At 35.9% G+C, this 26793-nt stretch overlaps 1 protein-coding gene across 1 annotated transcript; it reads left to right on the top strand.

Annotated features, from left to right (window-relative positions):
- The first annotated feature begins 20740 nt into the window (after positions 1-20740).
- On the top strand, positions 20741-21787 carry LOC129942662 (uncharacterized). Its single transcript, XM_056051733.1, has 3 exons — positions 20741-20933; positions 20980-21277; positions 21333-21787. Exons 1-3 carry the CDS (start codon positions 20762-20764, stop codon positions 21613-21615), a joined length of 753 nt encoding a protein of 250 aa, XP_055907708.1. The 5' UTR covers positions 20741-20761; the 3' UTR covers positions 21616-21787.
- Positions 21788-26793: the final 5006 nt, after the last annotated feature.

Below are 26793 nucleotides of genomic sequence, written 5' to 3'. Positions count from 1 at the left end.
CCCTCGATTGTATTGAGCAATGGGTTACTTTCAATTGCAATTTGACTTGACGAAGATATGACAGATTGTCTTTCTTTGCTAGTAGGGTGATGTCTATGCCTTTTGAAAGTTATCTGAAGTTTCGTACATTAATTTCTCTCAAATATATTAATAACGCACCAACAGATAACTTTTAATTAACATGTCTTTTTTTAACTACACATAGGAAGTTTTTGAAATGAGTCCAATTTGTCATATTGGTCCCTAGAATTGAAATAAAAGATTTTTAGAAAAACGTCGCGAACATACGGATGTGCGTTTGTACGTACGTTCGTACGTCCGTCCGTCCGTCCGTCCGTCCGTCCGTCCGTCCGTCCGTACGTCCGTATGTTCGCGACGTTTTTTTTCGTCGTCTATGGCTCAAGAGCTAGAAGAGGTATCAACTTGAAATAAATTTTGTTTTATAGATAGGTACTAATGCAGAAAAGGCTCTCAAAAAAATGTGGTGGGTGATTTTCTTACCATAGCAGTTTAAAAAATAGGTGAAAATTTTGGTTAACCCTTAATATCCCACGAACCAATGACGCTAGAGACTTGAATAAAATTTTATATTATATGTCTTAACGTGATACCAAACCAATATATTTTAAAAAAAAAAACTTTATTTTTTAATTGAAAAAAAAAAAACAGAAATAAATCAAAAAAAAACAAACAGTTGACATTTTTTTGTATAAAAAATAAAAACCCAAAAAAAATTACTCAAAATTGGTTTCGACTCAAATAGCTTTTCAAAAATTAAAAATATTGTCCTTAAACTTTTTTTATTTCACAGAAAATATTGTTTTAGTAAGTTTTAAAAAAAAATCCAACAATCGGTTTTTTTCATAAAAAAATAAAATCTACAAGAAATATAAAGAACGCAAAATTTGGTAAAATTTGATATTCGGTTCTTGATATCTCTCAAATTAATTTCATTCATCCAATTCCAATTTGTAAAAATTTTAAAAATGCTACCAAAATTGGTAAAAATTTGTTTTCGACTAAAAATCTATTTAACATGAAAAATACACTTCTTGGGTGTGCAGGATGTCCGAAAATTCCGAGTGACAAACATTGACTCGGACCACTAACTCGTTGTAGCCAACGGCTACGGATACCCCAATCCAAAAGTCAGTTTTAACCTTTAATTTTGTAATCATTTTGTTGAAAGCGAACCAATGCACATTTTTGTCTTGTAAAAAACATGTTCAACATCAATTTATTATAATTAATTCACTAATTTACCGTAATCACTACGAAATTCTTTAAGTTTCATAATTAACCTCGGATTTTTGTATCAAAGATGCGTTCAAAGAACCATCGGGTCAAAAATATTAACGGTTTCGTTAATGAACGGCCTAAATATTTTTTTCGCATGTAATTAAAATCTGTATCAATTTAATTAATCCAAGCATATTTTTAGATTGATTTTAATGATTTAAGCTTGCAACTATTGTTCAGTTCCATTTTCATTAATAAATATTAAATAAAAAAAAGAGTTATAATCGAAAAATACCTTATCTATAACATTCTTGATTGATGGAAGCATATATATATGTATTTGCTATAAAAAACTATGCATCAAAGGAACACCAATGTTTTAACAAAAAAAAAAAAAAAAACAGAACTATTATAGTGAACCTGTTGAGTAAATAAATAAATAAATAAAATTGCAAATTTTGAAAAATATCGCAAAATGAAAACTACTTAAAATCGTTCTGAATTCATGCACAACTCATTCAGTAGATAATGTTATCGACATGGATGTTTATATTGTTGACGTACAGAAGTTTGTTTTAATTGAATTCCCACAGTTTAACGCAAAATATAATTTTCATTCATTCCTTAAAAATGTTTAGTTATCAAAGTTCAAGTTTACTTATTATTGTTTGAAGGGTATGTTTAGTAAAAGCGCTGCTAATAATGAACAAAATTAATGATTTTTACGTACATGTTTTAGTTTTTCTTAATATAACAAATACTTCCATAGATTATATTTTATAAATGCAGAACATAAACAATAGTTTTTTGTTATACAAGAGATAAGTGTTGACATTAGACAAATATTTTTGAAAAAGCCAATAATATTTTAGGTAAGTTCATTAAAGAAATTTCCACTTCAGCTAACCTTCATCTACTTTTTAGAAAAAAAATTAGCAATAATAACAGCCAATTATTAACTTCCCATAGGAAGTTATTGTAATGGGACCGATTTGTCAAATTGAAAATTTTGACATTTATCGACGTTTCAAGGTCCCTAGAGTCGAAATAAAAGATTTTTAGAACAATGTCGGTGCGTGCGTGTGTCCGTACGTTCGCCACGTTTTTTTCATCGTCCATAGCTCAAGAACCATTAGAGATATCGATTTCAAAAAAAAATTTTAATACAGATAATAAGGCAGAAAGATGCAGAAAGGGCTCTCAAGAAAATTGCGTGGGTGGTTTTTTTACCATAGCAGTTTGAAAATAAGGTGAAAATGTTGGTTAACCCTAAATATCTTATGAACCAAAAACGCTAGAGACTTGAATTAAATTTTATATAATATATTGTAACGTTATATCAAAGAAGTATATTTTTTGAAAAAAAATCCATTTACCGTTTTTTTTATAAATCAAAAAACTGAAGAAAAAAATTGTCACCTCAAAAATTTTACGACTAAAATATGATCATCTCCAAAGCAATTTCTACGAAAAATAATCTTTTTGACATCTGATAACATTTTGAGAAAAATCGAATTGACAATTTTTGTTATAAAAAATAAAAATCTAAAAAAAAAACATTACTCAAAGTTGGTAAAAATTGAATATCGGTTCAAATATCTTTCAAAAACTTGAAATTTAGGCTTCAAACTTATTTTATCTTATAAAAAATATTGTTTTCAACATTCTGAAAAATGTTGAGAAAAATCGAATTGACAGTTTTTTTACAAAAAATAAAAACCTAAAAAAAATTAATAAAAGTTGGTAAAAATTGATTTTCGACTCAAATATCTTTTCAAAACTTTGAGATATTGGCTTTGATTTACTTTTATCTTTCAAAAAATATTGTTGGCAACATTCAGTAAAATTTTGAAAAAATCGAATTGTGAGTTTTTTACAAAAGATTAAAAAGCTAAAAAAAATTAACAAAAGTTGGTAGAAATTGATTTTCGACTCAATTATCTTTTCAAAAATTTGAAATATTGGCTTCAAACTAATTTTATCTTATATATATGTATATCGAATTGACAGTTTTTTTTACAAAAAATAAAATTCTAAAAAAAACAATACTAAAACTTGTTAAAAACTTACTTTCGACTCAACTAGCTTTTCAAAAATTAAAAATATTGGCTTCAAACTTATTTTATTTCAGAGAAAATATTGTTTTCAATATTCAGTAATTTTTATATAAAAATCCAACAGTCCGTTTTTTTCATAAAAAATAAAATCTACAAAAACAGTGCGCAAATTTGGTAAAAATACATATAGACAAATTTTTAAGCAAGACAAATCGACAGACGGGATGGGAAGTTATCAGTGTGGGTCGCATCCCAGCCTCTTTTTTAAATAAAAATTCAGCAGGTTGAAAAAACTACAAGCCTGCATTATAAAGTGTAGTTAGCAAAAGATCATGGTTCACCAGTACAAAAGCTGTAGTCATATCAATAAACGGACCCATTGTTGACCCATTTATTGCTATTTAAATTTCTATAAAGCTGACTAAATACCCTTTGGGTAGCATCTTCTGTTGATAAGCCTGCTCCAATACCAAACTGATTATTGCAAAAGAAATTAAACTTTTCCAAGAAGGAAACCATTCTAATCTTATGTAACTTCTCAAAAATTTAAAAAGGTTGAAAGGAGCGATATAGGCCTATTATTCAAAATAATTTTTCTATTTCCTTTTTTGAAAAGTTGTGACTTTTGCACATTTAAGATACCTACTCAGGGAAACAACCAATTTCAACACTTTTGTTAAAAACGAAGGTTAGAATGTCAACAACATACCAAGCAACATTTTTCAACAAAATACTTGATACACCATCAATAGTACACAAATTTTTATTTTTTAGAGACATAATAGGTTAGGTAAGGTTGGAGTGGCTGTCCAGATGTCATTGATGCACGTAGACCTCAAGGGTCCATTGTGATACCACTAATGAGGTTACTCATGGGAGAGTAATGAACTTAAACAAACCATTTCGTACTTTTAATAAAGTTAGAGAGACGTTTTGTGTCAATCGTTGCCAGTTCACTGGTGTTATCGAAGAAGGGATTACCGAGAAAGTAATTCCTTCTAATGGAGAGTGATGGACATGTACATAGAAGGTGTTGGACTGTTTCCTCTTCCTCCTCGTCCATGCAGCTTCTACAGAAGTCATTTGTGTAGACCCCTAGCCTCAGAGCATGTCTTCCTATGAGGCAGTGTCCCGTTATTAATCCAATTATATAGCTTATACTTTGTCTGCTCAGTGATATCAAGCTTTTTGACAGTTTTAAGTCAATACTTGGCCATATTTGCTTGGTTGCCAGGCAGGTGGTACTTTGTGACCATCTAGCATTTGTTGTTTCTAAAGCATATTGCTTGAGAAGATATTTGCATGTAGCAAGTGGTGTTCCTATGTTATGTTTTTGTCTAACATAAGGCAGAAGTGTTCCGTTTTTGGCGAGCTCATCGGCTTTGCAATTTCCCGGAATGTCTCTGTGGCCCGGCACCCAAATGAGGTGAATGTTAAACTGTTCCGTCATCTCATTCAGAGATGGTTGACAATCGTAAACTGTTTGAGAGTTTGTGGAGACAGACGCGAGAGATTTAAGAGCGGCTTGGCTGTCTGAGAAGATTCGTATATCCTTACAAGATATAACGTTTTCTTTGAGCCATTACTTCTGCCTGGAATACACTACATTTATTGGGAAGTCTATAGGATAGACTGAGATTCAGTTCGGTCTTTGAACCGTCAGTAGAGAAGTGTACCGCATCGTCTTCCAGGGGTCCTCCTTCTTCCCAGGAGGATCTTGAAGGGATGGACACATGGAATCTTTTACCAAATACCATTTTTGGGATGGTATAGCGATCTGGGGTAGATCTGAAATTGTCTAGAATAGTAGTATGTCCAGTATTGTTACTGGTCCATTGAGAGGTGGCTCTAAGCCTTACATATGAGTTGGCTGCCACCTTTTTGGAGAAGATGTCAAGTGGTGTTAGGTTTAAAAGCACTTCCAGTGTTGCGGTTGTTGTTGAGCGAAGTGCTCCTGTGATGCACATACCTGCTGACCGCTGGACTTTGATGAGCTTATTTAGGTTTACCATCTTGTCCAGTGCGGTCCACCATACGACAGCTCCATAAATGAGTATCGGCCTGATTACCGAAGTGTAAAGCCAGTGGGTTATTTTTGGGGAGAAGCCCCATTTTGATCTCATGGCCTTTTTACAAGTAAAAAGCGCTACAGTAGCCTTTTTTACTCTTTCATCCATATTTGCCTTCCAATTTAGTATTTTGTCTAAAATGAGGCCTAAATATTTAGCTTAGTCGGAAAAGCTTAATGGTATTCCTCTAATCTTGGGTGGGCTAATCTGAGGAATTTTATATTTTTATATCTTCTCGAAAAGAGTATTAATTGTGTTTTATGTGGATTGACGTCCAATCCACATTGCTTAGCCCATTTTGTTAGCCTGTTTAAGACATTTTGTAGAAGTTCCAAGAGAACTTGGGGGTGCTTCCCAGATACGGATATTGCAACGTCGTCAGCATAGGCAATCACCTTGAAACCCTCTGCTTCCAATGATGTAAGTAGGTCGTTTACTACCATGTTCCATAAAAGAGGCGAAAGGACCCCACCCTAGGGAGTGAATCGATTCACCGATCTGGTGGTAGTAAAACTTATCATGTTAGAAATTATTGTCCTGCTTTTGAGCATGAGACTTATAAGATCTATGAGTGGTTTTAGAGACATAATAACTTTGAAAACTTCCTTGATGTAATTCTATCAAAAACAAAACTATTTGGTTGTGTATTATCTGAAAACAAATTTGAAGAAATGGATCAATCGCAATTTAAACAAGGTTTTAGGTTTTTTGAAATTTCAGTAAAATACTCATTAAATTTATTAGAAATGATTAACGAATCGGACTCTGTAGCTCCCTCAATTTCAATAGAGTCAACTTTAACAGAATTTCTATTTTTACCTAAAATACTATCAACCACTCTACACTCTTCACGAATATTACCTTCAGCTCTAGAAAACCTCTCAACGTAGTAGTTATTACGAGTATCATCAATTTCCTTATTTACCGTTTTGCACAGTTTTAAAGTATTTTTCAATTTCATCTTTTTTCTGATTATTTAGAAGTTAGTTATTTATCCAACGTTTAATGTGTTTCTTTTTACCGGAAAGCTTTTTTTGGAAAGTACTTGAATCAATATGCTTTTTTTAAAGTTTCCACAAATAGATCAAATGCAACAGAGTGTTTATTTTGGGCATAAACTTGGTCCCAAAATTTTAATGCAATCATACTATGTTCGGAAAGTTTTAAAGAATCTGTCAAGCGGGTAGGTTCAGAGAGCAGAGAGCTTTACAGAGCAATATCTAATTTTGGCATACCGGTCAAACTTGTCCGTTTATGAAGAATGACGTTGGAGAACGCAAGCTGTATTATTAAGCTCGCAAAAGATCTCACCGATGCATATGTCAAAAAAGGTTTAAGAGAAGGCGATGCACTGTCAACATCTTTCTGGAAAGAATTGTGCAAAACTCAACCGCCAACACTAGTGACACAATCTTCCAAAGGTCCTTCCAATTACCCAGATGCGCCGATGATATTGACATAATAGGATGATCAAAGCTTGATGTCAGTTGAGCGTTTTTGAGCATTGCGACGGAAATGGAGAAGATGGGTTGATTGACCACTAACAATGAGGCAAGTCGATGGACATTGAACGACGAACGTCTTGCACAAAACGTCAAAATGGACACCTATGACTTTGATGTAGTTGAGGACTTTGTCTATCTTTGACTTTGTCACAGCTATAAATTCAGACAAAGTTTCCCTAAATCAATGCCAAAAACAAAAAACAATTCGAATCGTGTTCCATGCGCCACGAAAAATAAATCAATTTTTAAGGGAAATCTGAATTACCCATGTGCAATACATTCGTGTGTTTTATTTTTTAATAATTTATAAGTTTTCCCAACTCTTGTTGCTTAATTTGAAAACAGCCTCTTGGTGCAACAAAAAATGTTAATCTCCAAACGAAAACAATATAAAAATCAAAAGCTTCAAGGTCAAGGTTGGTTTAAACTACAATCTACAGGTAGGAAGAGGCATTAGGGTTTTAATAAAGAAACACAACTATCAAACCAGTAATCAAAGTAAGGGAAATAAGCTTAAAAATGCAGCATAAATGTGGCATGTTTGTTTATAAAGATATTTAACATAGTGAATGCAATTAGCTGTTCGTTAAATCGATAAAGAAGAGAAGAAAAGAAAGAAACGTATTATGTCTTGTTAACATCTAAATATACGTAGTAATACATAAGTATATATTTTCGGAGTATTAATGTTTGATTTATAAAAATTCAAATGGGTGTTTTTTTTGGGCGTGCGGTTTTCAATCTAGAAATACTTTTTAGGAGTTGGTCTTTTTGACAGCTGTCACTCGATTTATGTTTGCAATTCTATAGTGAATGGTCGTACTTACAAATTATGCTAATTTATTACCAAATTAATGGTTGGGTTCTCGCAACGACACATCAATTTAGTGAAGGAAGCTTTTGGTGATCGTATTATCTCGCGACCTGTGGACCTGTGGCGTGGACTTCAATATCGCCCGATTTGACACAGTTCGACCATTTTTAGTTTGATTATGTGAAAACGATAGACGTCTTGGGACAGTATATTCGGTGCGTTTCGGCTGATTTATGTACATACGTTTCCAATTGCAAAAAGTTATAGAAAATTAGGCCTTTGGGCCTAACCAAACGTCTAAAAAAACACCATTTATAAAATGACAATTGTGCCTTTAAAATAGAAACACATATTAAAGAATGATTGTAAACTAATTTTAAATTTTCCTATGTCTTCTGTTTGTTGGCAGTTGAAAATCTCAGTTAACTTAGACGGTGTTCACTAATATTTCCGAACATGGAGGAAATGCTTTTAACTTCTTCTTCTTTTGCATACTTCTCTATACTTTTGCACTCCTAAGTTATTGTTTTAAACATTTGTCTTATCTAAGCAGCTTAATAAAAGTATTAATCTAAGTATACACGATTGAAAGATCTTCCAATAATGACCGGACTGTCAAAAGTCTCTTCCAATAGCATCCAATTACCAGTTGGAAATTTTGATTTTGTGGTGTACTGCTAACAAGCTTGAGACATGGGTTGAAACCAATAATATCCTGACCAAATTCCAAGCTGGTTTCAGAAAAAAATTGTTCACCGTCGACCATATATTTGTGCTGACTTACATCGTTAGAGCATTCCAAGCACGGAATAAGAAAGTTTACGCAATTTTCGTTGACTTTAAGTCTGCTTTTGACCTATTGAATCGGAATGCACTTTTCTACAAACTTTCCCAGCTAGGTATATCTACGCAGTTCATCCGAATTGAAGGAAATGCCCAGGTATGGGGAATCAACGAATACGAGGAGATAGAAAATTTGTTTTTTGAAGAAACTTTTTAATTTACCCCACACACCTAACTATGCCTTGTATCTGGAAACAGGACTTCCAAAAATATTTACTAGCACGCTTAAAATACGAGCAGACTACATTTTAAAGGTTTTATCATCCCATCATGATGACCGACTGACAAAACGAATGGAACTTTATGAGCTAAGAAACGAGAACTGGTGGATGTCGATGTGGAAAGCTCTAGGAAACGCGCGTGGAGAAACAAATCGCTGAATCCATCAAATTCTTTACTCACAACTTTACTACCAAAAGCAAAACAAAACAATAAATGAATGAATTACTTAGGTTTAGGTTTTTGATATCTCAGCTGTTTTTAATCAACTGTTATTTTACACGTAAAACACTAACTAAAAGTTTTTCGGATACCCTATCTGTCTGAGATTGAACGCAGCCATTTAGTTGAACTTTTTTACTCTGTGATTGAATTGAGAGGTTGAACATAGAGGTTAGTGAAGTAAAGTTCCGACTATGAAGTTTATGACACTTAAAAACCTAACTAATTGCCTTGGTGAAAATTTACGTTCAAAGAATGAATTTGGCGGAAAATAAATTCTCTTAATATGTTGTCTGGACCTGCCCATTCTTTTATACAGGGTTCGGCAAAAAAACCTCCCGTATTTTTAGACGTTTATATTAAAAGCTATTTATAGATAAAATGGTATTCCAGGTATAGATAGATAGAGTTGTACGTGCAGTTTTTAGTAATCAAAATGGCGTGGCACGGTGAGCATCGCGTATTTGTCGTAGAGGAATATATCTGTAATGGTGGTTCTGCGAATACTACTCAGCGAGCATTTCGCATTCGATTTCGACTTAGACGACATGATTCTGTTCCGGATGGAAAAACAATTCAAGTATGGTTTTAAAACAACGGGCTCTGCACTAAAGAGAAAATCGTGTGACCCACCTTTAACCGCAACAACACCGGATAATGTGGCACGTGTAAGTACGTCTATCCAGCAATCTCCGAGGCGTTCAGCATTTAAACATGCAGCCGTCCTTGGATTGTCTGATAGGAGTGTAAGACTAATTTTGCACACCACATCTTCATATGCATCCCTACAAAATGATGATTGTACAAGAAATAAGTGAGAGAGATTTTGAAACTCGAAGAGCTGTTTGTGAAGACATTCTTCAACACATTCCCGTTGGTGCTCTTTTATTTTCGTCTGACGAAGCCCATTTCCATTTACCGAGTACTGTAAATAAACAAAATGCCCGATACTGGGCAACAGAAAACCCTCAAGAAATTCATCAACGACCACTTCACAGCCCTTATGTGACAGCTTGGTGTGCTGTTGCTGAATTTGGTGTGTTAGGGCCGTATTTTTTCGAAGAAAATGGCCCAAAAGTTAGAGTCAATGCGGATCGCTACTGTCACATGATTGAAACCTTCCTTCCACCAAACTTAAATCAGTTTACTATGAACCACAAAGAAGTCGTGTTCCAACAAGATAGAGCCACAACACACAATTCACGGCGGCGTTCACTAACCATTTTGAGAGAAATGTTTCCAGGGTATCTTCTTTCTTTACGAGGAGACATTACCTGGCCACCAAGGTCCTCCAATTTAACACCTTGTGATTTTTTTCTTTGGGGACATTTCAAGGCCCAAGTCTACAATCTTCGCCCAACATCTTTGGAAGCACTTAAGGAGGCAATCACTCAGGAAGTGGCAGCCATTACACCACAAATGAATCGACGAGCAATGGAAAACTTCCGGGAAAGGATTCTTAAATGTATTAATAATAGAGGACAACATTTAACGGATATATGTAATGTTTAAAACTATGTATGTAATTATTTTATTTAATGTAAAATGGCATAGTTTTTAATTTAAAAAAATTCAATAAAATTTTTCTGTTAAATTGTTTATTTATTTGTCATTGCCTTTAAAAATATGGGAGATCTTTTTGCCGGACTTTGTATTTGTCTTAAGAAATGCATCCAAACAAACCATAATATGCGTCATACTTGAATCAAGAAAGAGGCTCCCGAATAACAAACAAATATGTAATTTACCGTTAACACGTCACACGCAGCAACAACAAATCTTAAGCTCATTTTCCAAAGCTCCAATATGAATTTGAATGGATCCACTTACATAGATACCTTTATTTACTGTACAATCGTACAATGTACATAAGCTAACCGAAACCTAAAGTCTCGACTTAGGTAGTGTAAGCCAAGATAACTTGCTTTGGTAAAGAGTTTGGTCTGCATCTGATAGACTCCAGGCTTCATAGTGGCAGACTACCGGTTGCCAGTAATCAGTATGTGAATGGATTTCAAGTGAATTACTTGTGTATGTTTGGTTTGGTTTGAAAATTGTGTAATAAAATAACATTCGCGAATTAACGTTTTCTTTTCATAAATTCAATTGCGAAACAATTATAAAAACTTATTATCTGTGGAAAGAACAACACCTTGTGAAAAAAGCTAAAGTAGATTTTTAAATCTTTTGTAAATAAAGTAAAAATTAGACTTTTATATAAAATTAGTCTTCCTCACTGCATTCTGCATTTTATTGGCAATTGGAATACTGACCAACCAGTCAAGAGATAGAGGTACGAGTATGTGTCTTTTTATTTTTTAAACATTTGTGAAACTTACGATTGCATTGATATCTCAGGAAGTGTAGTTTAAGTCATAAGAGCAGCCATTGATCAAAATAATATTAAATAACAGTGTATGTCTGTATAGATTAACAAATAAATAATACCTGTACTGTAACCTTGAAAAGATACATTTTGTTGTTTAGTGGAAGATGAAATTTATTTTAACTATTTTCTACTTCAATTAATGGGTTTTATTAAAATTAAAGTTCATACCTTAGTTACCTTGAATGTACGCTTAAGGCCGCACATTAAAGATCTTGAGCAAAGTTGATCATCTAACATATTTCACTAAGAGGTCAATTGGAATTCGGGTTGGTTTAACAATCTCATCTGTGTCTTGTCAACAATGTGCACACCTTAGACATTTAAAGTATGTAAAGGTAATTTAAAGTTTGCAAAATTAATTTTAAAAACTCAAGACTCAACTGCTTGCTTATTTGTGTCTTAAATTGTGTTAACTTGTTTGTTGTCTAACAAAACGCAACTTCTTGGTTCGCTGAACGTGTACTAAGCGTCGCGTCGGTCGCGTAGTTGAAACTCTTCCTGTTCCAGTGAAAAGATATATAAATCGATGAAATATTAATCGATGAAAGCGATCGATAGTATGAATAATTCGGTGATCAATTCAAAGCTATTTGGATAGGTTTGTGGCGTTGTAATAGCATAGGAAAAAAATTGGTGAACTAATTATTCGTCAAAAACGAATCGGGATGTGAATACCCTTAAAATTATTAAACAAAGTGCGAGCAATTAATAAGGGGGGATAAGATTTGAAAGGAGATACCGAGGCACATTGATTGACTGGTAAATATTGAGTCTGGTAATGCATTCCACATTCGTGTAGTGCGAATGAAAAAAGAATCTTTCTACGTTACAGTACAGAGATTCCGTCCAAAATTTGGCTCAGGGGTAAACTGATGTGATGAGGATTTTTTTTTTATTAATTTTTTTTAATTAATTTTTATTGCTTTAATATTAAACCTATTTTAAAGCTAGACACAAATTCATAAAACTAGCCTAATTAACCATAACTTACAGCTAACTTAATGGTCCCATACGGACACTCAAAGTTAAACTATAACAATTAATACTAATGCCTTTCGGCCCTAAGAACTATTTTACTTTAATTTATATTTTATTTATTTTTGTATTTATTAGAAAATTTAAAAACTACTAATATCAATATCCTTTTTAATTTTTACTTAAACCTACTTAAAATAAGGTTCTTAATATAAAACTTTAAACTTACTTAAACTACCTATTCTAACTATAAACTACTTTAAACTAGAACAACCACAGCAGCAAATCTAACTATCTAACATTTGTTTGTTTTTATATTTTGTTGTCTTTGTTTTTTCTTATTCCATGTTTTTTTTTTTTTGTGCCACCATGCCTATTCTACTTAAAACTAAGCCCTAAAACTATAAAACAAGCCAACCGAGGCTTAAAAACCCATCCCAACTACCCACTATCAAGTGCCAAAAGTGAAGCCACCAAAATTAGCTCTCCTGCTTCATCCTATCAGTACGGTCCCGTTCGGACACAGCCCTACCGAACCGAAGGGGCTCTGCTGCGTCTTGTGCCATGAATGACGTCCCGATTGTACAGGAGTCGCCTATCCACGGTTCGTCGTCTGACGTGGTAGATTAGCGGCACTGCCAATCTATCCTGTATCACGCTCAAGCGTGCACTTTCAAAATACTCGTCGTTCGAATAGAACGTATCGAAAATTAAATTGTTGGTCGAAGACATAGCTCTGCAATGTGACCTCGAACGAGTTTTGTCACGAAGTTGTCAATTCTGTTGATTCGATCCCCGTTGTAAAGGACCTCGTTGGAATAGTAATGCACATAAGAAGATTCGGCTGTTCGAAATAAGCCGGTACAGCGTCGTAAACACTGCCGCTCGAACACACTAAACTTCTCCATCTGGGAAGGGGCAACGTTGAACCACACAGGACAACCATAAAGAGCATCGGCCGTTTGAAGGGCATGTAGCAACCTGGTCTGAGAAGCACTTATATGTCTGTCGAAATATAAATACTGATCTAACCAGATACATTTCTGCTCGTTAATCGCTGCGCGTGAAGATCAACGATGACCATCTTGCGCCAATTCTTGCACGTATCCCTCGTGGCCGTAGCCAAAGGAGTCCGGAACAGAATTGTCTCCGACATTTATTTTTAGTTTCCAGTCGTCGCAATATATCTGAGTCTTGTCGAAATCACGCTGCAAGAGAATTCTTATAACCTCAACCTTTTGGGCTGTTCTGTACGCAATTAGATCGTCGGCGTACGCAATTGCCTTTGTAAGACTACCTATCAGATCGCCTTGAACCCGAACTGTTTATACGGAATTATTTTGTTGTCCGCAGCCCAGTTAGTCAGAGCCCTATTGATGATTTTTTCGAAAACTTTGCTGATGCTCGGAAGAAGACTTATCGACCGAAGATTTGACGAGTTAAAGTTGTCCTTTCCATTTTTCGGGAAAGGGTGAACCATAGCGGTCTTCCAATGCACTGGATAATATGCATTATTTAGTGCATTATTGAAGAGTGTGTGTAAATTTCAATTGCCTCCATCGGTAAATGTCTTAGTACAACGTTGGATATACCATCGACACCTGCTGACTTTTTATTTTTTTTTGAATTGAAGATGAGCTGAAGCTCAACCTTCGTAACAAACAAGGGACTTGGTCCCGTTTGCTCGGCGATTATGGCATTTACCAAGGAATCGTCATTGAACCGCATGAAACCGCGGTTTTCAGATCGCCATTGTGTCATATCGTTTCGAAGGTAAAAGTTATTAAAGAGGGCTGTTTTCTATGTCTTGGTTGGGGCGAATGCTAACCTTGTACACTTGCTGGAAAGCAGCTCCCACCGCTTCCACTTTTTCCTTCGAATTTTCAATTATAAAAAGTCATCGTCAAAGATGGCTTCTTCCGGATCTTTATGCGCTGTCTTGAGTAAGTCTCTGTTCTCTTCAGTTATCTGGAGTTTCAGACACGAAAGGTCATTATCGTTCTTTTTTCTGAATATCTTGTTGATTTTAGGGAATATACTAGGTCATTGGAATTAACTGACCGTATCTTGGGGTTCCTTGTTAATTGATAACCTGTAGTTCTCCTTAATCAAGAGATTGACATTTTTTATTGACGACTTCAGTGTCTTAACCTCCAAATCGTGTGGGTATGTAAGTCGTCTGTACAAGTTTTTGAGTCTTGTCTTTGTACTTTGGTATTATCCGTTCCATCGTTCGTTTTATTGTTTCGTCCATATGTTGTAAATATTGATCAATTTCTGTATTTGTCAGGTTTCTGTTGTTTGGTGGGGCTATGTCACTCGAACGAAGTTCTCTCGCAAGGGCGTTGGTGAAACGAGCCCAGCTCATCCTACTATAGTTGTAATAGTGCGTTGCGACGTATTCCTCCAACTCCACGCGTTCGTTCGGAATCTGCTATACAGCAGCCAGTCTGCAGTGATCACTGTCGTACTCGACTGTCTGTAATTAGTTTCGAGGGTGATTACCCACTTTGTCTGTAACTGTCAGATGAGGATTCCTAGAAGAACGCGTATTACGGTTGAATTGTTTAAGGAGAGGAATGCAACTGGTTATTTCTCTAGAGAATTTTGTATGCAAATTGCGATAAAATAATGACAGACATGTAAGGTTTCATGACGACGTGATGGTGCTCAAGAGATACAAAAGTTGTAGTTAGACAACGGTCACCAATCAATTTAGAGCTCTCTTTTGAATTCTGTCCAATAGACTGAAAACTGTTCAGTCCCCTCGATATCAGCGAAACGATTAAATAGGTTAGAAGTTTCAGACAAAAGTTCTATGATCGGAGTTCTTTGGCTATTGCTTAGAGGAGTTCAAACGATTGGAGTAGTACCCGTAGCGTGATGGTTAGTGCGTTGGATTGTCATGCAAGTGGTCTTGGGTTCAATCCCTGCCTGTGATACCTAACTTATTTCACGGGTACTGCCTCTTTTGAGGAATTGACAAATCCTCAAAGAGTAATTTTTGTCATGAAAAGTGCTTTCTCGAATTAGCCGTGATTCGGCACATAAACCTTCCATTTCTGCCAACATTACTCGCACACAGGAATGGTTGAGAGTTGTAAGTCACTAGGCCCTGGTTCTTCATGAATTGTTGCGCCACCTAATTTATTTTTTATTTATTCATACGATTGGAAGCCAGTTTAATTGGAAAATAAGCCAAGACAAATCTTGTTAACTATCACGTCAAGTTGTTGTAAAATTAACAAACCCGAATTATTATTATTATTATTCTATGTTGGCGGAAAAATGATCCGCAAATTAAACAAAACAAAATTGTAAGAAAAACGAAACGATTTTTAAAACAACAATGGGTAGGTAGCCGGCGCGCACGAGTGGATACCTACTTATTGAAAACAATCAACAAAAGTCAAATTTCAAAAACGTTGGTTTGTTAATTATACCACCGACAGCAAAAACAGTGCTGTCACCCAGTAGCTCAGTTTGGGGGTGGGTTTGGAAAAGGTAGATTTTATTAATCGAACTCGATTAATAAAATCGAAATTAATTATAAAATTAATAAAAGGTACTACACAGGGGCGTAGCAAAAAAATAATGAAAATGGGCGCCAGGAAGTATTATGGTACTTACCATCACCAATCAAGATAAATAATAATAAAAAGCGGAAATTTACTTCCCAATTAAAATAAAATTCAAGATTAAGTTTTCACCTAGAAAGGTTAAGATATTTTACTTTGTATCTGGGAAACCTTTATAAATATAGGGATAAAACCCAGAATTTTTTCGAAAAAAAAATTTGTACAATTAAAAATGATGAAAGAACAAAAGAAAAAGAGAACAATTGGCTGTGCACAAAGGACACAAAGAAAAGGTCACCTTGGGAAAGTTCCCGAAGAACAAAAGAACAAAGGTCGCGGGTCCCGCAATCTCAGGAGACAAAGAATTCAATCGAAAGTCTATCGGGCTAAATGTTGGCTCTTTATAGCCAACCACAAATCAACAATAAAGGTAGAAAAAAACACCAAACTCACTCGACAAAAAAAAATACTTAGCTTTCTGTATTTAACAAAGTCGATCCTGCCTCTTCCTTATTCAAAACGCCTTCCTCACAAATTTTGTTTGGTTTCTTTATCAATAATTTTAATTTAGTTGTATCCCACACCAAAACTAACACGATTCTCTTTTTTTTTCAAAAATTTTTCACTACTTTTTATTTTCAACCTCACTCTTCTTAGCTTCTCTAAAAAGTGCCATATTCATGGCGAACTTTCCTCATCCAAAAAGGCCACGACAAGTATGCCATCCTACTCTGACCTTTTGTTATGATCTGGTTTTCTCTTTCGGTCTAACTGCGACACCCGGCTTTTTCGCTGGGGTGCATGCCGATTCAAAAACCAGTCATACCTTTTTGGTCTCTTTCACATTGGTGATTTGAACACCAACCTTCGCTTAATGGACGAGTTCAGTTCAATTGGTCTAAAAAGTAAACGAAAAATTTTTGAAAGTTCGCGAATAAACTTCCCCAGCCCAAACCGGCCCAGTTTAATAACTTGAGGAAAGCGTTTTCAACCAAGATTAAGAGGCAGAATCCGATAGTTCGCAATTTAGACTCTTAGACTTTCGTGCAGACAATTTTAGGGAAAGGGAAAAACACATCGCAAGGTGACCTTACTTAGTATTCCGACACTTTACGTTGGGCATTAAGCCATACCAATTTTAGGTTGGTGTGTCAATTATACAAAGGATGCACACTTTCGTTTTTTCCTTGTGTGAACCACCTGTCACACACTCAATAGGCCGTAATCGTGACTCATCCGTCACACAATTGTGTATTTTGTGACCGCCTGTCACAAATTTCTAAAGTGAATATGTGGACCCTCTGTCACACAACCGCATTACAATTGAAACCTATTTTGTTTGCTTTTCCAAAATACAATAAGAGCAGGTCACTGACTGATGGAAAGCAGGATTCTACTGAACTCTTAAAATATTTTGGAGCCGCAACGACGGAAGGAAGGTTAAAAAAAAGGAAAAAGGATATGAGATAGGCTAGTGAAACTTGTTGTGGTAAATTTTACCGCAACAAAGTCTACTTATCCCAAAATGACAGTTGACAATTTATTGCATTCAACTAAAAACTGAACTTTATTACTCTATAATTTATTTATTTTCTGTTTTATTCTATTTATATTTTTTTTGACAACTTTGAAAGGAAATAAGTAATATTTGTTTACTATACAAAATACTTGTAGTTCGGCTGAAGAGTGTAATGTAAAAACTAACTATTTGCCTTGGTCAAAATATTAGTTCAAAGAATCCAGTTGACTGCAAATAAAGGTTCTTATTTTGTCTGATCCTGTCCATGGTTGATAGAAAATTGGTTAAAATGTATACTTAGATTTACTCTATTAATAAGGACCTCATCAAGCTGAAACGATCATGGTACAGTGAGACTGCCTTTCCTAACACACCTTTGTGCACATTGACATTAATACGTGTTATAAGAAATTGCAGCTTAAAGGTCTCGTCAAATTTTAACAAAAGGTAACTCATTAAAAACAGATCATAATTTAATTTGAAAAATAGTACGAGTATTTGAAAGAGCAAGAATAGAATTATTCAACAGACAAATACCAAAGAATCTCCAAAACGTGATCAACATTTTTTATTATTGATATTGATTCGGTGAATATAAATTAGTCTCATGTTGGGTTTTGTATAAAATATTCTTCAAGATTACATTATTTATTTATGACTGATAGTATGTTAGAATATTAAGACATTGTTGTGACGTAAAGGGCTTCAAATGTTTAAGAGATGAAATCAACTTCTATCAGTTAAATTTAAAAATTTTAATGGTAGCTTCACTTGATCCTTCAACTTTTAAAGTTATTTTGTATATTTTATGAAAGACGTTTTGTCAGTTTTAATAAAAGTCTTTTCTTTTTACCTCTTCTAAAATTTACAATTTGTTTACGAAATTAATAAGTTACATATAAGAAAACAAAGTTATACAAGTATTTTGTACATTAATCAAAATGTTAACATCACACTTACTCTGAGCTTCTATTTGGTAAGAAAATGATATAAAATTAAACCAAATTTTAAAATGTTTCATTTTTGTCAAAATAGTATATGCTGTACTTTATATGCAGTCAATCAAAATCACTTTCGTAGAGTAGAAAAATAGTAACTTTCTTCCGGGTTGTCGCAAACCATAAAAGCTTTGGTAATAAATCCAAGGATCTAGTGAGCACTTATTATTAAACACAAAACAAAATAAATCCTTCAACAAAAACAGAGCATTTAATTACAAAATCTCATAATTTCATTAATAGATAACAAATTCATGTACGTACGTCTAACTTTTCTTAGTAAAAAACTTGACAACATTTTAGTATTCTGTATTACATTCTTAAGCTTATTTTATACTTTTGAAAAACTTAATGTCATCAGCATATTGTATGATCAAAACAAAGTCCTTCATAAATAAAATTGGACCTAAATGGCTTCGCTGAGGGATTCCAGAATTCACAACAAATTGATCCCAATACTCAATAAGAAGTACAACACGATAAATTCTATTTTTTAAATGGGATGAGATCAAATTTGAGGAGTTGCAATGTGATACAACTTTACTAAAATTAGTTTATACACAATCGATTAGTCCAAGTTTTTCAAAAACATCTAAACAAAAGGACGTGAAGTTCAATAAATTAGTTACTGTAAATATCTTTTCACGAAACCATGATGATTGTCACAAATAATGGAAGTAGCAATTCTTAATGGCTCTGCTATTCTACTCAAACAACACTCGAAAGAAGGTATGTTGAGATTTTTTCTGAGTTAAAACTCCTGACTCAGTTCGTTGACGAGCCAACTCGTATTCCTTACTTTTCAGGTCAGTCCACCAACACGCTTGCTTTGTTTATTACCTCTGATCCTAATAAATATGCGATCAGTGTATTATGGTCTCTAGGCTCACGAGACCATTTTGTTTATGTTAATTTCTCATTCCAAAAAAAACAGTTAAAGTGAAAAGTCCTACAGAAACCTTATGGGACCGTATGGACCCAACTGGGACGGTCTCAACGACTTCTTCAGAACTTTAACTGGTCACTATGGGTCCTCTATAGTGACGTGGATTCCAGCGCAGATATGGTTTCAAACATAATTCTTTGTGGAATGAGAAATTTTATCCCGAACAGTGTAAAATGTTTTAAACCCAAGCTGCAAAGAGGTTATTAGGATCAATGATGTTAGTTTCGGGATTTATAAGGTCAACCGGAAAACCGGAATAAGTTCAAACAAGCTAGAAAGACCTGTACCGGTCATATTCGTCGCCGTCGAAAGCCGTACTGCTGGTCATTAAGAAGCTCTCGATCTTCAAGATATTTCTTGAGCTGGAAAGAAGGTACGTAAGTGCGCTCGGTCGATAATTAGACGTTGAGGAAGATTCGCCTTTTTGGGAACAGGCTGGACAAATGCTGTTTTCCATCCGCTCGGAACGAGATCTGAGGAGTATGACAGATGAAAAGGCTTACGCAGTGGTTTTGCCAGCATTAAAGAACACCGCTTTAGAACAAAAGCGGGGATACCATCCGAACCAGCGGTTTTTTGAATGTTGAGATCTTTAAGAACTCTTGCCACAATACGCGTGTGAAAAAAGATTGGCCCCATTGAATCACTAATTCGCTCAAGTACAGGTGGAGTCATAACACTCACTGCCATCGTTGAATTGGCGAAATGCTTAGCAGAGATATTAGCTCTCTCTAAACAGCTAAAAATGGCGTGTCATTGACAACGAGCGTAGGAACCGAGGAAGACGCAGAATTCCTCTTATTTTTTACAAATGACTAAAAATGTTTACCTGTTGCCTTTGGGAATTGCAATATTTTTTGCCGTAATTTTTGGTCATGTAAAAATTTGGTCCGTCGAATATGGGCGTTGCAGGCCCAATCATAATTTGTTTCAATATAATTTTGTTTTATGTTTATGAAGTAAGTGTTAAAGCTATATAAATCACTAAACAGAAAATGTTAATTTATAGCTTATTTAAGTATAACTTCAAGTAGTTATTTTATTATCAGTTAATCAATTTAAAAATGTATTATTATTATCAAATGAATATAACGATAATACTTATACCTACAAATTATTTTCAGATGAACCATAATGTTGGTTAAACATTGTTTTTGCGATCTGGAATCATTTAACTTAATTAGTAAATGGTTAAGATGGTGATTCAAAATTATATAAAATAAAATGAAGTTTTGGTTTAAAAGAGTGTTTTAAATATTTCGAACTTATTGTACGAATATAAGTTTGGTCAATTGATATTTGAATTAAAAACCAAAAACATTAGATAACTCTTTTTAAAACTTCCTTACTTTTCACAGAACTTATTTATCTAGATCGCCTTCTAAAATATGGAAAGATTCCTCATTCTTGTGGCGATATTCCTTTGTTTCTCAATATCAACAACAGTTAGATGTGATGAAGAATTTTCCAGAATACTTGGAAGATGTCCCAAAAACGCCCCAGACTTTGATGACTGTATGAAGGTGGCTTTTAACGATCTTAAAGCTTACTTTTCAACAGGTGAGTTCGCATTGATTAATAGAGTAAAATTAACAATTTTCTTAAGGTATTCCTGAATACAACATTGCCCCGTTTGACCCCCATCATTCGGACTATGTGGAACAGAGACGAGGTGATCGCAGCGGTTTGGGAGGATTCAAGCTTATTCTGAGGAACGTCTCCGAATACGGGTGGTCGCGTTCTGAAGTAACTAAATATCGAACAGACAGAGAAAACAATGGAATTGTGTATTCCCAACACTTCCCGGAGAAAAGCCTTGAAGGTTTCTATGAGTTTTCTGGTATGATGTTGGGGAAAAATTTAAAACGAGAAGGACCATGGAATATGACTTTGTATGACTATAGGTAAGAAGGATCATTTTAAAGGTTTTCAAAAATAAAAATAACATATAATTAATAGCCAAACAACAAGCGTACATCGCATTGGAGAAGCCGGTGGACTGTTGAAAGTTCATGTTGAAGTCGATAGAATCGGTGGGATGGAGATGCATATTGGAAATATTTTGAATGAAGGACGGACAGTCCTAAATAGTTTGGCCGACAATGTTATCAATACCTCGTGGAAACTAGGTTTTCCATTTATAAAACCATTGATCAATGATCTTGTCAGTACAGCCTTCACTGATATTTTCAACGAATCGTTTAGAAATTTTCCGATTGATAATTTTATAAGAGATAGTTGATTTGTCTGTATATAATATACAGACAGACACTGTAGACATTGACTGTAAATAATGACTGTATTTTTAAAATAATAAAAGCTTTATTAAGGAATGTTATTATAAATGTAATTAAATTTTTAATAGTGATTTTCTAATTGTATTTTTTTAATAAATCAAATTTAATATTACAAAAGATCTGCGCTTTTTATAATTTTTGTATCTTGTTTCAATTTCAAACATCGTTTTTATTTTAAAACACCAATGGCATTTGCATTTGGGGTTTATCAATGATGTTTATGTGCACTCAAGAGAATACAAGCGTTCAGTTTTTTTTCCAAAATCCGCCTCTGTCTATCAACTCACAGTCTCACCTACATGCGTTGAACATCGGGTGCCCCGTACCTCAACTCTAGCTCGGTCCTAGCTAGATGTCTCCAAGATGGGTGAGGTCACCTTCCACTTGTGCGCGCCACCTGATCCGCGGTCTTCCTCTACTGCCCTGCCTGTGAGTGTGGATTCGAAGACTTTCTGTTAAGTTGTTTCCAACCTTTATGGAGCAGCATGAATTCTCCATGGTCATCCTACACAAACGGACGAGTTTGACAGGGATGCCAAAACTAGACATGGCTCTATACAGCACGTCCCTGCAGATGCTGTCATATGCGGCCTTGAAATCGATGAAAAGATGGTTGGTGTCGATTTGGTGTTCTTGGGTTTTTTTCCAGGATCTGCCGTAATGTGAATATTTAATCAACTGTGGACTTTCCTGGTCTAAAACCTCACTGATTAGGACCTATCAGGTTGTTGACGATGGCTTTAAAATCGATAAAGTGATGGTGGGTATCGATTTGAAGCTCCTGGGTTTTTTCCAAGATCTGCCGTAGTGTGAATATTTGGTCGATAGTGGACTTTCCTGGTCTGAAGCCACACTGATAAGGACCAATCAGGTTGTTGACGAATGGCTTCAGACGTTCACATAATACGGCAGAGAGGATCTTATACGCAATGTTAAGGAGACTGATGCCTCTGTAGTTGGCGCAGTTTAGAGGGTCTCCTTTCTTATGTATCGGGCACACTATGCTGAGATTCCACTCATCGGGCATGCTTTCTTCCGACCATATTTTGCAGATGAGTTGGTGCATGCTCCCTACCAAGTCATCGCCTGCTGCTTTGAATAGTTCGGCAGCGATGCCGTCAGCTCCAGCAGCTTTGTTTGACTTAAGTTTAGATATAGCTATCTTCACTTCGTCAAGGTCGGGTAGGCGGAATTGTTGATCTGCGTCGCCGAGGTTGAGTGGTTCTATCTCCCTTACAGCGTAATTCGGTTCGTCATCGCCGTTATATAATTTGGAGAAGTGATCTTTCCATATTCTCAGCATGGACTGCGGTTCTACTACGATGTTTCCCTGATCGTCTTTACAGGCTTCGGTTCGTGGCTAATACCCTTGGGAGGTTTTTCTTACCTTTTGGTAAAATTTACGAACCTCATTCCTGTCTTTTTTTTTTTCTTTTCCAAATTCATTTTTATTTATTCAATCCTTAACCTATCTTAAAGCTAGACAAAAATTCATAAAACTAGCCTAATTATCCATAACTTACAACTAACTTAATGGTCCCATACGGACACTCTAAGCTAAACTATAACACTTAAAACTAATGCCTTTCGGCCTTAAGATCTATTTTACTTCAATTTAAATTTTATTTGTTTTGTTTTTATTAGAAAATTTTGAAAAAACTAATATCAATAACCTTTTTTATTTATTTTTACTTACAAACTACTTAAAATAAGGTCCTTAAATAAAACTTAAAAACTAACTTAAACTACCTATTCTACCTATAAACTACTTAAAACTAGAACAACCACAGCAGCAAATCTAACTATCTAACATTTTTGTTTTTTATATTTCGTTGTCTTTTTTTTTTTTTTTTTTTAATTTTTATTTATTGTTTTTTTTTAATGTTTTGTAATGTTTTTTTTTTTTTTTTTTTTTTTTATTTTTATTTTTTGTTTTTTTGTTTTTTTTTTTTTTTAATTTTTTTTTTTCGTGCCACCATGCCTATTCTACTTAAAACTAAACCCTAAAACTATAAAACAAGTATGTAAGCCGGCCAAGGCTTAAAACCCCATCCCGACTACCCAATATCAAGTGCCGATTGAAGCCACCAAAACTGGTTCTCCTGCTTCACCCTATCAGTTCGGTCCCGTTCGGACACAGCCCTACTGAACCGAAGGAGCTCTGCTCCGCCTTGTGCCATGACGTCCCGATTGTACAGGAGTCGCCTATCCACGGTTCTTCGTCTGACGTGGTAGATTAACGGAACTGCCAATCTATCCTGTATCAGACCGCATCTATCTAAAAAGAGGAATGCCTCTGGGGGAATAAAGCCGCTCAAGCGTGCACTCTCAAAATACTCGTCGTTCGGATAGAACGCCCCAAAAATTAAATTGTTGGTCGAAGACATAGCTCTTGCAATGTGACCTCGAACGAGTTTTATCACGAAATTGTCAATTCTGTTGATTCGAGCCCCGTTGTACAGGACCTCGTTGGAATAATAATGCACATAAGAAGATTCGGCTGTTCGATATAAGCCGGTACAGCGTCGTAAACACTGTCGCTCGAACACCCGAAACTTCTCCATCTGGGAAGGGGCAACGTTGAACCACACAGGACAACCATACACGATCATTGGCCGTATGAGGGCCATGTAGCAAATTACCTTCACTCTGGGGTCAAGCCGACTGCTAAAAAACAGCCGTTTCGTCAGAGCGAAGGCTCCTCTGGCCCTGGTCAGAGCAGCATTTATATGTCTGTCGAAATATAAATACTGATCTAACCAGATACCGAGGTACTTCACTACACTTTTGCTCGCCAATGGCTGCCCGTGAAGATCAACGATGACCATCTTGCGCCAATTCTTACACGTATCCCTCGTGGCCCTAGCCAACGGAGTCCGGAACAGAATTGTCTCTGACTTCTGGACATTTATTTTCAGTTTCCAGTCGTCGCAATATCGCTGAATCTTGTCGAAATCACGCTGCAAGAGAATTCTAATAACCTCAACCTTTCGGGCCGTTCTGTACGCAATTAGATCGTCGGCGTACGCAATTGCCTTTGTAAGACTACCTATCAGATCGCTGGTGTAAATGTTGAAGAGAATCGGCGAATTCACCGCTCCCTGTTGAAGACCATTTTTAATTGAGAACGTTGTGGTAGAAGTTACATTGCCACTTTTGACAACAAACTTTCTACCGTTAAGCATATCATAAAGTATATACAACAATGGCTTGCTAATGCCAAACCTGCTCAATTTTAGGTAAAGACCCTCTAACCATACGGTGTCAAAGGCCTTTTCCAAATCAACCAGGACAGCACCTGTGCATTGTTGTTTTGATTTATTCCATTGGATATCAGAAACGAGTTTAGACGCAGCATGAATTGTGTCATGACCCGCCTTGAACCCGAACTGTTTATCCGGAATTATTTTGTTGTCCGCAGCCCACTTAGTCAGAGCCCTATTAATGATCTTTTCGAAAACTTTGCTGATGCTCGGAAGAAGACTTATCGACCGAAGATTTGACGGGTTGGAGTTGTCCTTTCCCTTTTTCGGGAGAGGATGAACCACAGCGGTCTTCCAATGCACTGGATAATATGCATTATTCAGTGCATTGTTGAAGAGTGTGGTGTAAATGTCAATTGCTTCCGTCGGTAAATGTCTTAGTACAACGTTGGATATACCATCGACACCTGCTGACTTTTTATTTTTTATTGAGTTGAAGATGAGCTGAAGCTCAACCTTCGTCACTAACAAGGGACTTGGTCCCATTTGGTCGGCGATTATGGCATTTGCCAAGGAATCGTCATTGAACCGCATGAAACCGCGGTTCTCAGATCGCCAATGTGTGATATCATTACGGAGGTAAAAGTGATTAAGTAGGGCTCTGTTTTCCAGGTCGTGGTTGGGGCGAATGCTAACATTCACCTTGTACACTTGCTGAAAAGCAGCTCCCACCGCCTCCACTTTTTCCTTCGGATCTTCAATTATATAAAAGTCATCGTCAAGGATGGCTTCCTCTGGATCTATTTGCGCTGTCATGAGTACGTCTCTGTTTTCTTCGGTTCTTTGGAGTTTCAGACTCGGAAGGTCATTGTCGTTCTTTTTTCTGAATATCTTGTTGATTTTAGGGAACATACTAGGGTCGCTCGAATTAACTGCCCGGATCTTGCAGTCCCAGTACTTGTTAATTGATAGCCTGTAGTTCTCCTTAATCAACAGATTGACATTTTTTATTGACGACTTCAGTGTCCTAACCTCCAAGTCGTGTGGGTCTGTAAGTCGTCTGTACAAGTTTTTGAGTCTTGTCAGTAAGCCACTCTTGTGCCTACGTAGTGCGTCAATTGTCGCGTTTCTGTAAGCGTCCATTTGGTCCCGTTCTTTGTACTTTGGGATTGTCCGTTCCATCGTTCGTTTTATTGTTTCGTCCATCTGTTGTAAGTGTTGGTCGATTTCTGTATTTGTCAGGTTTCTGTTGTTTGGTGGGGCTATGTCACTCGAACGAAGTTCTCTCGCTAGGGCATTGGTGAAACGAGGCCACCGCATCTTACTGTAATTGTAAGAATGCGTTGGAACGTATTCCTCCAACTCCACGCGTTCGTTCGGAATCTGCATTACAGCAGCCAGTCCGCAGTGATCACTGTCGTACTCGACTGTCTGTAAGCAGTTTCGCGGGTGATTACCCACTTTGTCTGTAACTGTCAGTCTGGTGTCGTACAGCAAAAGGTCCAGAAAGGAGCCGCTTCTTGGATACGATGGCCTTTCAGTAGCCAGCAGGTCGACGCCATATTCAACGCTGTAAAGATTCATCAAATTAAAAAGATGATTACCTCTGGGATTACTATGTTGATTTCCCCAATCTTCATGTTTTGCGTTCAAATCACCGGCCAAGATAAAATAGTTTTCTTCCAAGCTCAGTTTAAGTTCCCTAAAAAGAATCTCGAGTTCTGAAGCAAAGTAAGTAACCTGCGGAGCTCCAGCCGCATAAGCCGCAATCATATACATCCGCTTCCCTTGAGAGAGAGAGATGCATACGACGCAAACTTCTAGCGTCTTGAGCTTTCGCAATTCATTGTTGTATATGACTTTATAATTAATGCCTTTTCGTATAAAGAGAGCGACACCGCCCCCTTGAGTGGAGTCGGG

The sequence above is a fragment of the Eupeodes corollae genome, chromosome 1, assembly GCF_945859685.1.
Source record: "Eupeodes corollae chromosome 1, idEupCoro1.1, whole genome shotgun sequence".
In the NCBI taxonomy this organism is placed as follows: Eukaryota; Metazoa; Arthropoda; class Insecta; order Diptera; family Syrphidae; genus Eupeodes; species Eupeodes corollae.
The sequence above is the reverse complement of the archived record's forward strand: the minus strand, read 5'-3'. Positions and strand labels throughout refer to the sequence as shown.

Bases quoted from the DNA above. Each gene is read 5' to 3' on its own strand.
- LOC129942662 (XM_056051733.1), top strand. From the start codon at position 20,762: ATGGAAAGATTCCTCATTCTTGTGGCGATATTCCTTTGTTTCTCAATA. The intron at 20,934-20,979 runs GTGAGTTCGCAT...AATTTTCTTAAG, and splicing joins TAAAGCTTACTTTTCAACAG to GTATTCCTGAATACAACATT. The intron at 21,278-21,332 runs GTAAGAAGGATC...TATAATTAATAG, and splicing joins ATGACTTTGTATGACTATAG to CCAAACAACAAGCGTACATC.